This window comes from Capricornis sumatraensis, chromosome 4, assembly GCF_032405125.1.
Source record: "Capricornis sumatraensis isolate serow.1 chromosome 4, serow.2, whole genome shotgun sequence".
NCBI classification, from domain to species: Eukaryota; Metazoa; Chordata; class Mammalia; order Artiodactyla; family Bovidae; genus Capricornis; species Capricornis sumatraensis.
Genome location: NC_091072.1, coordinates 106,802,708 through 106,815,236, shown reverse-complemented (window position 1 = coordinate 106,815,236; position 12,529 = coordinate 106,802,708). Strand labels below are relative to the sequence as shown.

General features: G+C 47.1%; 1 protein-coding gene across 17 annotated transcripts in view; it reads left to right on the top strand.

The window, feature by feature from the left end:
- ANKS1B (ankyrin repeat and sterile alpha motif domain containing 1B) overlaps nucleotides 1-12,200 on the top strand; it is a 1,136,988-nt gene extending 1,124,788 nt beyond the window's left edge. For 9 of the 17 annotated variants that reach the window (XM_068970630.1, XM_068970628.1, XM_068970625.1 and 6 more), the window contains 2 exons: nucleotides 8,511-8,678; nucleotides 12,090-12,200. In XM_068970630.1, the coding sequence (XP_068826731.1) occupies nucleotides 8,511-8,678; nucleotides 12,090-12,200 (279 nt within the window). Of the gene's footprint in view, nucleotides 1-8,510; nucleotides 8,679-12,073 lie in introns of all 17 variants that reach the window. The other 8 variants (XM_068970629.1, XM_068970626.1, XM_068970642.1 and 5 more) reach the window with 2 other exon arrangements.
- Nucleotides 12,201-12,529: the final 329 nt, after the last annotated feature.

Below are 12,529 nucleotides of genomic sequence, written 5' to 3'. Positions count from 1 at the left end.
CCCACACCCTCTGCTGCGTTTATTCTTTGTAGACTTTGAATGATGGCCATTCTGACCAGTGTGAGGTAGTACCTCATTGTATGTAGTTTTAATTTGCATTTCTCTAATAATTAGCAATGTTGAGCATCTTTTCATGTGCCTAAAGTACTCTTGCCTGGAAATTCCCATGGACGGAGGAGCCTGGTGGGCTGCAGTCCATGGGGTCGCTAGGAGTCGGACACGACTGAGCGACTGCATTTTCACTTTTGACTTTCATGCATTGGAGAAGGAAGTGGCAACCCACTCCAGTGTTCTTGCCTTGAGAATCCCAGGGACGGGGGAGCCTGGTGGGCTGCTGTCTATGGAGTCGCACAGAGTCGGACACGACTGAAGCAACTTAGCAGCAGCAGCAGCAGCAATGACCATCTGTATGTATTCTTTAATGTCTATTTAGGTATGCAGAAGTCTTCTATTTAGAAAGGAAGTGAAAGTGTTAGTTGCTCAGTTATATCCGACTCTTTGTGACCCCATGGACTGTCGCCTACCAGGCTCCTCTGTCCGTGGAATTCTCCAGGCAAGAATATTGGAGTGGGTTGCAATTTCCCTCTCCACAAGATTTTCCCAAACCCAGGTGTCCCACATTGCAGGCAGATTCTTTACCATCTGAGCCAATCTTAAGTATAATTCTAAGGTACAGTGGTCAAGAGCACAGCCTCTCGGGAAAACTGGATTTAGAGCCCAGCTCAGCCAGGTGTTGTCTTCATAAACAAGTTGTTTAACCTTCCTGAGCTTAATTCTCTGACATGCAAAACAGAGATGATAATGGCCCCACAGCTGTTTAATGTAACTTCCACAGGGTGGCTGTTAGGATTAAATGAGACAGTCCATGTGCAACATGGCACACAATGAATAATAAACGTTAGCTGGTATTGTCATTAGGGTAAATGTTATTGTGAATGATTCTCAAGGTAATCCAGTAAGGTGCATACATCACGTGTTACTGTCCCCATTTTGAAAGAAGAAAACAGGCTCAGAGCATACTCTTCCCAGTAGTCACCTCCCCCACGCCAGCCCTGAGACACATGCAGTGACACAGGCTTCCTTCTTTCTTTGCAGTCTGTGTACGGTAGACAGTACTCAAAGTCAATTGCTGTAAAAAGTGTGACCTCAAAAAGAGAGTTGCGCTGGAAAGGCCAAGGCAGGTATTTTCCAGTAAGCTAGGAGCTAGGGTCAGAGACAAGCCGGTTATAGCATTTGAGGGATGGAAGGTAGTGAACATAAAACTAAATGAGTTTGGATTTATGCCCAAGCGAAGTAGCAACCAGAGATGAAAGTGTGGTTGTCAGCTCTGTGGTTTGGGCCAGCATGTGAAGGGACACCCAGGTGCTTACTGTGACCCAACGGATCACAAGCATCAGCTAGCTTTCCCAAGGTCAGGGCTGGGGGTAGAGGCTCCGACCTCCTGGGACTGTGTACTGTTATTTTTCTAATTTTACTGAAGTATAATTGATTTACAGTGTTGCATTAATTTCTGCTATACAACAAAGTGATTCAGTTTATATTCTTTTGCATTATGGTTTATCACAGGATACTGAATATATTTTCCTGTGCTATACAGTGCGTGCTTAGTCGCTCAGTCCTGTCTGACTCTTTGTGACCCCATGGACTGCAGCCCTCCAGGCTCTTCTGTCTATGGGGATTCTGCAAGCAAGGATACTGGAGTGGGTTGCCATGCCCTCCTCCAGGGGTTCTTCCCAACCCAGGGATTAAACCCAGGTCTCCTACATTGCAGGCAGATTCTTTACCAGCTGAGCTACAAGGGAAGTCCACGAATACTGAAGTGGGTAGCCTATCCCTTCTCCAGGGGATCTTCCTGACCCAGGAATTGAACCAGGGTCTCCTGCATTGCAGGCAGATTCTTGACCAGCTGAGCTACCAGGGAAGTCCATGCTATACAATAGGGCCTTGTTTATCCATTCTTTCTATAATAGTGTGCATCTGATAACCCCAAACTCCCCATCCTTCCCTCTCCTGTCCTCCTCCTTCTTGGCAACTACAAGTCTGTTTTCTCTGTGAGTCTGTTTCTGTTTCATAGATATATCCATTTGTGTCATATTTTAGATTCCGCATATAAATATCTTTCTTTCTGGCTTCCTTCACTTAGTATGATAAACTCTAGGTCCATTCATATTGCTGCAAATGGCATTATTTCATTCTTTTAATGGCCGAGTAGTATTCCATTGTATATATGTATAGTATCTTCTTGTATGTACAGTATATTCATCTGTCAGTGGACATTTAGGTTATTTTCATGTCTTGGCTATTGTCAACAGTGCTATTATGAACACAGGGGTGCATGTATCTTTGAAATGGCAACCCACTCCAGTACTCTTGCCTGGAGAATCCCATGGAGGGAGGAGCCTGGTAGGCTACAGTCCATGGGGTCGCAAAGAGTCGGACACAACTGAGCAACTTCACACACACACACACACACACACACACACACACACACACATATTTGTCTGGATAGACTCATTGGAAAAGACTCTGATATTGGGAGGGATTGAGGGCAGGAGGAGAAGGGGATGACAGAGGATGAGATGGCTGGATGGCATCACTGACTCGATGGACGTGAGTCTGAGTGAACTCCCGGAGTTGGTGATGGACAGGGAGGCCTGGCGTGCTGTGATTCATGGGGTCGCAGAGAGTTGGGCAGGACTGAGCAACTGAACTGAACTGACTGATGCACAAGAGTGGTATTGCTGGGTCATACAGTTCTATTTGTAGTTTTCTCAGTAACTTCCGTACTGTTTTCCGTAGTGGCTACTCCAGTTCACATTGCCACCAACCGCCATAGGAGGGTTCTCTTTTCTCCACACCTTCTCTAGCGTTTATTTGTAGACTTTTTAATGATAGCCATTCTGATTTGTGCGAGGTGGTACCTCACTGTAGTTTTGATTTGCATTTCTTTTAACAATTAGCAGTGTTAAGCTTCTTTCATGTACCTATTGGCCATCTGTGCGTTGTCTTTGAGGACCATGTCTTTTTAGGTGTTCTGCCTATTTTTTGATGGGGCTTCTTTTTTTTTTTCATTATTGAGCTGTATAAGATGTTTTTATATTCTGGCAGTCAAGTCGTATGGGTGGCGTCATTTTGCAAATATTTTCTCCTGGTCTGTAGGCTGTCCGTTGTTTTGTTTATGGTTTCCTTTGCTCTGAAAAGCTTAGAAGTTTGATTAGGTCCCGTTTGTTTATCTTTGCTTTTATTTCTGTTGTTTTGAGAGGCTGACCAAGAAAACATTGATACAATTTATGTTAGGGAATGTCTTGCCCATGTTCTCTTCGAGGAGTTTTATGGTGTCGTGTCCTGTATTTTACTTCTATAAGCCATTTTGAGTTTATTTTTGTGTATGATGTGAGAGTGTGTTCTAACTTCAGTGATTTGCATGCTGCTGTCCAACTTTCCCAACACTGCTTGCTGAAGATATTGTCTTTTCCCCATTGTATATTCTTGATTCTTTTGCTATAGATTAACTGACTATAAGTATATGGGTTTATTTCTGGACACTATTCTGTCCATTGATCCATATGTCTGTTTTTGTGCCAATACCACACTTCTGATTACTATAGCTTTGTAGTATCGCCTGAAGACTGGGAGAATTAGGTTTCCTGCTTTGGCAATCTTGAATCTTTTATGGTTCCATATAAATTTGAGGATTATTCTAGTTTTGTGAAAAATGTCACAGGTAATTTGATAAGGATCACTTTAAATCTGTATATTGCTTTGGATAGTATGGCAATTTTAACAATATTAAATCTTCCAGTCCAAGAGCATGGGATATCTTTCCATGTCTTTGAATAGTCTTTGATTTCCTTTATTAACATTTTGTAGTTCTCAGCATATAAATCTTTCGCCTTCTTGGTGAGGTTTATTAATAAATATTTTTTGATGTAATGTTGAGATAGTTTATATTCCTTTTCTGATACCTCATTGTTAGTGTAAAGAAATGCAAAGAAATGCAATCCATTTCTGTATGTTACTCTTAACATCCTGCTACCTTGCTGAATTTATCAGTTCTAGTAGTTTTGAGTGGAATCTTGGGTTTTCCATGTATAGTATGCATATATACTATGCAACTGTATTTAAAGGCAATTTTGCCTTTTCCCTATCAATTTGGATACCTTTTATTTCTTTTCCAATTGCTCTGGCTAGGACTTACTATCTTGAATAGAAGAGGTGAGAGTGGGTATTCTTGAAATACCCAAGAATACCCGTTCCAGATCTTAGCAGGAAGGCTTTCAGCTTTTCACTATTATTATGTTGATCATGGGTTTGTCATAGTTTTTATGATGTTGAGGTATGTTCCCTCTATACCCACTTCCATAAAAGTTTTTATCATAAATGGATGCTGTTGAATTTTATCAAATGCTCTTTCTGTATCTGTTGAGATGACCGTGGGGTTTTTATCTTTTGTTGATGTGGTGTATCACATTGATTACTTTGTGTATGTTGAACTTTCCAAGTGACCGACCCTGCAGTGAATCCAACCTGGTCATGGTACATGAACTTTGTTTTGTTGGATTTGGCTTGCTAATCATGACTGTACTGTTCATCCCCGCTTGCAGGTTGATGGTTCCTCTTCCTGCCACCTGAATGAGGTCTAGCCAGCCTTCCTTTGCATTGCATGGTATTCCAGTTATCTATTGCTGTTTATTTAGCAAAACCCAAAACTCAGTGCTATAAAACAACATCCATTTTATCATGATAAAATGAGAGTCAGGTATCTGGGCAGAGCAGAGCACTTCTGCTTCATGATATCTGGGGCCTCCACTGGGGCCATCTGTCTGGGATCTTGGGTGTAGCATCTCTTGGCACTTGAATGTCTGGTGTCACTCCTTCGCTTCATTTATCTGGAGCCTGGCCTGGGATGGCTGCAACTGCTGTTTCTCTACAAACAACCTCTTCCCCTGGCCAGCTTGGAGATACAGTGTGGTAATCTCAAGATGAGACGTTTTTCTATGTGGCTGGTTTCCCTCAGAGTGAGTGTTCCATGAGGTCCAGGTAGAAGGTGCAAGACTCTCACAATCTGTTCTCATAAGTCCCAGCATGTCACTTCTGCACATTCTGCTAGTTAGGGAAGTCAGGATAGCTAATCCAGATTCAAGGAGGTGAAAGAATAGACTAGGCCTCTCAGTGGGAACACGGTGGCATGAGGGAAGCAGAAGAGTGATGGCTGATGGGCAGACAAGCTACCACACACGGGGAGGGTGGGAACATACCTTTTTTGAAGCATAGCTGACTCACAATATTCCAGGTGTTTATATAAAATCCAGTGGATTGGCAGAATTGATACAAAGTTAAGAGATTCAGTTTGGGTCAGAGTTACCAGCCTAGGCATCTGCTTTTATATATATTCTTTTTTCAGATTCTTTTCCATTATATAAGATACTGAGTAGTTCCCTGTGCTATACAGTAGGCCTTTGTTTTTCTATTTTATATATAGTAGTGTGTATGTGTTAGTCCCAAACTCCCAAGTTGTCCCCCGACCTTCCCCTTGGGTAACCATAAGTTTTCTATGTCTGGGAGTCTGTTTTATAAATAAGTTGATTTGTATCATTTTTTAAGATTCCACATATGTGATATCATATTTATCTCTTACTACACATAGTATGCTAATCTCTAGGTCTGTGCATGTTAAAATGGAATTATTTCATTTTTCATGATTAATATTCCCTTATATACCACATCTTTATCCATTCATCTGTTGATGGACTTTAGGTTCCTTCCATGCCTTGTCTATTATAAATAGTGCTGCTGTGAACATTGAGGTGCATAAATCTTTTCAAATTAGTTTGAAAGAACATAGACTTTTAGGTCACAAATATCGGTTCATACCACTGCTTTGTAACTTTCTAGCTTGTGATGTCAGATTAACCTTTCTGAGCCTCAGTTTCCTCATCTACAAAATGAGGATAATGATATTCCACTGCAGATGATTATGGTAAACTTTATTGGTTGGTTCAGTGCCTAATATCTACAAAGTCCTCACTTAACAGTAGCAATGCTACCTATAGTAATAATTAGTAGTGTTATTACTTCAGCTTGGCCTTTAGATACTCATTCATTCAGCAAACAAGCATCCCCTGCCTGCCTGCAGTGTGCCAGGCACTGGCCTCCCCAGTTGTGAAGATGATATGTTGTAACCAGAGACTAATTGGGGTTTCGGGTTTTTTAAGCAGTGTCCCTGGATCTACATGCCAGGCAGCATCTCTGGGGTCAGCAGGCCTGGCTCAGAGGAGGAAGGAAAGGCATGTCACCTAAGCCTCTCTGGTCCGACTGTGGTATCACTTTTGGTCCTGCATCTCCTGCTCTCACAGTAACTCTCCGCCCATCTTAAATAGTGGGGATGGTATTAAGAAGAGGCAGGAGACATGAACCCTCCTCCCTATTCAGATGTGTGTCCACAGGTCCCATCTGCTGAGTCCTTCTAGGGCCCCAGGACTCTCTGCATGCAAAGCCCCATAAGCTGATCTTTGCAGGCTGTCGCTGGCATCCAGGATCGAAGCCTCAAACACCGAGATGACAGAAAGCGTAGGCGAGGTAACAATGTCCAGCTCTTGACAGATCATAAAAGAACAACTCTCAAAACGAGCATTCTAAATAAGATGAAAAGCCAAGACGTCATGCAGAATGCAAGCCAAATGAGGAGAGGCCACCTGGCAGGGAACTTCATGGGCTAGTCGGGTCTCTGTGTCTTATCTCAGTGGTTTCCTACCACTGGGAACTTCTTTAAAATGAAAGGGTAGAGCTTCTAAATAGAATCTTTCAAAAAACTTTAGCCTTCTGATAATAGTCTTGTGAAAATCTCACCTGCTCAAATGGCCTTCATTTGAAGACACTGGAGCTGTAAGTAAATCTCACTTTCGGGAACTTGTTTTTAGGTTAACGATAAAGGAATTCACACTCATTAAGTACCTTTGTCCCAGCATCAAAAAGCTTCATGTTACAGAATCGCTGAGTCTGCCATCTTTCCCTCAGTCCAGCTGCCCGCCTAGAGCACCAGTGCCTGCTACTGACAGATGGACAGCCTGGACCTCCACAGCAGCTGGAACGAGACAAGAGCCCGGACTTCGTGGGGCAGCCTAAGCCCGGGGCCCCTTTCCAAGGCACCACACGGGTGGCAACGTGAGGGCTCAGCCCTCCTCTGCTAGCATTTGTTGGTACATTGCTAATTTCCTGGTCTGACTCACCCTAGGAGGCAAATACTGGCCCATGTTCATTGAAGAAAGAGCTTGGCTGGCTGTGTGAAGCTCAGCGTCTCCAGTAAGCACACATCTGTCTTGTGGGGTTTCGCTTCTTCACCTGTGTCTCTAAAGAGAAGACATGTCCTCTTCTCATGCTCAGAAGCATTTAGATCCCCCGACAGTCCGGCATGGATTTAAACTCTGGTCAGGGTAAAAACCCACGGGTTCTTCCACAGGGTCTCTGATGGCCATCCTGCATCTCCCTCCTCCTTCATCAAGATGAAACAGTCCCCACAAGAGCCCTCAGAGTCATGGGAATTGAGCTTTTCTGTGTCCTGGATTCAGGAGGCAGGGTCACAGATACAAAATCAGCAAAGGTTTTCTGGTTTTGAGAAACCATACACAGACATCTAGGGATGTTCATCAGTGTGGAAACTTGAGAAAGACCTTGCCGGCACTCAGCTGGGGCAGTGGTTTTAAGAAAACTCACTGTAACCCATAGACATCTGGCTCATTGATGTGCTATTGACCTCAGGGGCAACATCTTGTTTTCTCAGTGAGAGATGATGGGGTGGGACAGTGCTTGAAAGAGAAGGCAGAAATGAAGTAAGAACCTGGAGAAGAGAAGCAAGACGTCATCCTAAAGGGAATGACTGCAGGTCTGAAGAAAAGAACTTCTCCCAGGCACTGCATGGCATGGCATTCGGGCAGAATCTCCTTTCTCACACTGATTTGGCGATAAAATATGGAGTGGACCCACAGGGAGGGCAGACGCCTCAAGAAATAGATGGATAATTGGCTCTGTTTGCATGCTTGCTGCTGTGACTGCGAGACACCACACCGGCACGACTAATGCCTCTCCCCTCTGCCTAAATTAGACTGTGATTGTATTTCAGAGATGTTCACTGAATCACAGATGTTGGAGGTAAAAAGACCCAAACTTCTCAGGAGCACCTCCTGGGGAGTGTGTGGGCTCAACCTCATAGGCTGAGGGACTGGTGTAACCCCTTCCCTTCCAAGGCCTGGGAGCAAAACAGTCACCCAGGGCGGGCTCCTTAGGGTAGCTATACGCATGTGCATTGCAGCAGTGACTGATGCCTCCTGTAGACCCTAACTTGGACCCAGAGTGTGCAGTTTGTCAGATTTCCCCTGACTCGAGGCCATGTCAGGTGGAGCAGCTCACGGTCCTCGCCGGTTCACCCCCTCAGTGTCCTCTCTTTGCGTGCTCAGTGACTCTGTACTGACCTACAGGATGCTGTTGTAAACTCCTTCTCATTTCTCTTGCAGAATTTAGCCTATGAGATCATCCTAACGCTCGGACAGGCATTTGAAGTCGCCTATCAGCTCGCGCTGCAAGCCAGAAAAGGGGGGCATTCCTCCACGCTTCCAGAAAGCTTTGAAAACAAGCCCTCCAAGCCCATCCCCAAGCCTCGCGTCAGCATTCGCAAGTCGGTGGTAAGTAGACAAGACAGATGTTCTGAGAACTGAAGGGAAGGATCTATGGTGGTGTGGGTGCTGGGTGAGAATCCAGGGCCTGCCCTTCCTGTCCTCCCCTCAGCCTCATCCTGGCTTGTGACTGTCATCCTCTCAGCCCAATTCCTGCAGTCTTGGGGACCGTCTACTGACCCTGGAGGCTCCCGAGAAAATCCCGCTTACCCTGTGCCCTGCAGCAGGCTAGGAGGGGGCTGGGTGCTGCTGTCCCAGGTCAGTCTCTCCTCTAGATCCAGGCTACCTGGGGACCAAGATCCCTGAGGCCGCAGCTGCCATCCCTCCAGGGGGCAGGCCTCTTCCAGGCCACTGGGCAGCAGAGAGGTTGGTAGAGGTTCACAGCGAGGGTGTCCCTGGTACCCAGCAAGTAGAAGCTGGAGGCTCAGGCTGTGCATGGAGTTGGGGTGGGAGAGGCCTAGGCACCAGGCCCTGTGTTCTCCCGGCAGCAGCTGAGGCTTCCTGCAGAGCGGGACTGTTCAGAAGGTACCGCCCCTCCTCCTCGCATCTGCCTTCCTCCAGGAATTTCCTCCCCTTCCCTCCCACACGCTCTGCACACATCCTGTCCTAACAGACTTTCCTGACTTCAAAGCGGCCTCCTCTGCTAGTAGCAGTACCCAGAAGCAGGAATGTTCCCAGCCAGCCTCACGTCTGGTTTCTGCTGCCGTATGGCATCCTTGGAACTCTGGGACTCCGGGCAGCAGTGCCATCCCAGAGGCATCGCTCTCATACCCATATATCCTTCCATCTGTGACTCTCTTCCTCCTCCCCACTGACCCCAGGTCATGGGGAATTGTAGGGTTTTTAATGTTTGCAGAAGCACCATGCTTGGAGACCACATGAGGCTTCTCGTTCATGACTTCTCTTTGGCCTCTGCTCCTGTCTCCACTATTGGCAACTTCAGCATCCGTGGGGATGATCCCTCCAGCTCTGGTCCCTCTGCTCCTTGACAGCTCACATCTCAGATCTTTTCTTCCACCTCACCATTCACACCCATGCTTGTCCCTCACTGCTGACCATTGCCAGGAACTGCACGTCCTCCCACTTCAGCACCTCCCAGCCCCACTGGCTCCCAACCCTGATGCACTCCCAGAGCCCCAGACCTACAGGTTCAATTTCTCCTTTGATACTTAGCAGACAGCCTAACTTACTACGCCTAGAACAGAATTCTTGATCTCTCCACAAAGCTGTTTCTCTCTCTCCACCTCTGCCAGCTTAGTAAACAGGCTAACCAGTCACCAAGTTGCTCAGGCCATCAGTCTAGAAGGCAGCCTTGATTCCTGTTTTCCTCTCACCCCTGTGTCCAGCGCACAAGCAGATTCCATCTATTTAGCCCCTAAAACATCTCTCAGCTCCATCCACTCCTCTCCATTTCTTCTGTCACTCTTCCCATCCTAGCCATCACCACCACATCTCCAAAACTACTCCAGTACATCTCCTGAAACTCCTTCCTCCACAGGGCAGCCACATCTTGGTACCACAGCCTTGACTTCCCACCAGACTCCTCCCAGGCACTCAGCCTCCCTATTCCTGGAATAGACAAAGCTTCCACCTACCTGTGTTCCCTCCACCTGGCTTCGTTTCCCCCTCATTTCTGCACGGCTGACTCCAGCTGGTCATCCAGGCCCCAGCTACACAAAGAGGCATCTCCTATTTATTGTCTGTCTTACCCCACAGGAAAAGCAGGTTAAACATCCAGGAATTTTCAGAATATTTGGGGGACTAGCTCTAGTCTGTTGTATACATTCCCATGTGGGCTGGATAAATCTGTTCCTACCTCCATCTGACTTTTCTTTGGTCCCTGTAGACTTCTTCCAGGCGAGTATGAAGGGATGTGCACCATAAGGGCTCATAGAATATTCATTTAGGAGCCTTCACTGAAAAAGATGGAACATACAGTGAATACTGCTGCTGCTCTTTAACTGCCCCAAGATCCCATCCCCCTCAGCAGGTGTCTGTGTTCCATTTTCCTCGGCCCCAGTAGTTTATTGTTGAGAAATATCCTGTGATTAGACATGTGAAGTTCCCCTCACAGCCTTGTGGAGGTACAGACAAATCACAAGCAGCTGAAAAGCACAAACCCCATAGCCTTCTGGCCAGCTCCCTTGTAGCTTTCCTGGGCAGATGTGGAAACACCAAAGACAGACGGGGAAATCTGGTGCAGAGCTGCCCCCTCCCTGATCCTCTCCCCCACCCCACACCCTGCCCCCCGCTGCCCCGTCACCGTGAGAGCTTAGAACTCAAGCTTTACTCAGGCAGGGCCTGCGTGACCTTGTAAACACAGGCACTGAAATGGTGTTGACGTTTTATAGCTCAGTTTGGTTCCAGGTTGAGGCTCAGCCTGACCTGGCCCCGCTCACCTCCTCACCCTCAGCTGTCTCCTCCCAGCTTCCCCGCAGCACCCTAACTGCAAACCCTCACTCCCCTCCACTCAGGGACTCTGCCCGTGCTGCTCCACACCCCGATCTTCACCAGGAAGTTTAACTTTCCAGCTCTCCATTTAGACGTATACCGTAATTTTTAAATAATGTCTAGTTGACAGGAATGGATTGGGTGCCTGTTGGTTACTGGGTTGCTGGAGCTTGTCAAAGTAGAGGGAAACCGTAGTAAATGGAACGAAGTCCACCTTTGTGAGCGTACATTTTACTGGCAGATGAACAAATAAACATGATGTGCATGGCATAAGGATTATAAAGAAGAGAGCAGAAGAGGAGAGCAGAAAAGCTGAGGTGCTAGTTTACATGCAGTAAACTGGTGAGGAGGTGACATTTGTGCCACACTCTGACATTAGGGCGGGAAGGACACAGGTGTCTGGAGTGTATTCAGACAGAGAGCTGATGGGCACAGAGGGCATGGGCTTGGCAGGCAGGGAGCAAGAGGGAGGTTGGTATGGCTGGAGCACAGAAAGGCAGGCAGGGCCCCCAGAGGTCACGTCAAGGACGTTGGGTTTATTCTGACTCTGAAGGAAACCAATGGAGGTTTGAGAGCTGGGTAGGACATAGCCTGGTTCACCTCCTCCAGGAAGTTCCCCTGCCTCCCAACACAGGGTCAGTGGCCTTCCTGGGTACCCAGAGAGTGCCCTCTTCCCTTTCAAATCTCACTTCTCAGTAAAGTGTTCCTATATCTGCTCCCCCACCTGTGTGCCTTCAGGAGCAAGGGCCATGCCTCACTCATCCCCCTCCCCAACCCCCCGCCCCGACCCCGTGCCTTGAACACGGTTCCTATGCAGTAAACGTGATCAGAGGAACCAACAAATGGCTCACCCACCAGCATTCTGAAGTCTTGCCAGGGTGCAATGCTGATTTCTAGGCAGTGTTAGGATGCATGCGTGCACTCCCGAGCAGGTACCGTATAACAGGCATTAGCCTTTCTGTTCTAAAGCAGATCGACCCATCTGAGCAAAAGACTCTGGCCAACCTGCCATGGATCGTGGAGCCAGGACAAGAGGCCAAGCGGGGGATAAATACCAAGTATGAGACCACAATTTTCTGATACTCACCTCCTTCCCGTCCTCGTGGTGCCTTGCACGCCGAGCAGTCCTGGAGCAGGCTTTCCACCCAGCGCGGGAGGAAGACTGCTCTGTTTGTGTGGCCTTGTCATGGGCGAGAGGCCACTGGCCACTCCTGGGGACGTTCTTTCTGCACCGGTGACAGAAAGTGCAACCAAGACTTTCCAGCTGTAACCCCTGAGAGAAAGAGCAGAGGTTTGTGGCTGATGCTCCCAACCCCCACTCCTGGCCACCACCCGAGGTATTTCTCATGACTCTGCCCCAACCTCGCTTTGCTGTTATTTGGGGATAACACCTTGAAAAAACACAGGGG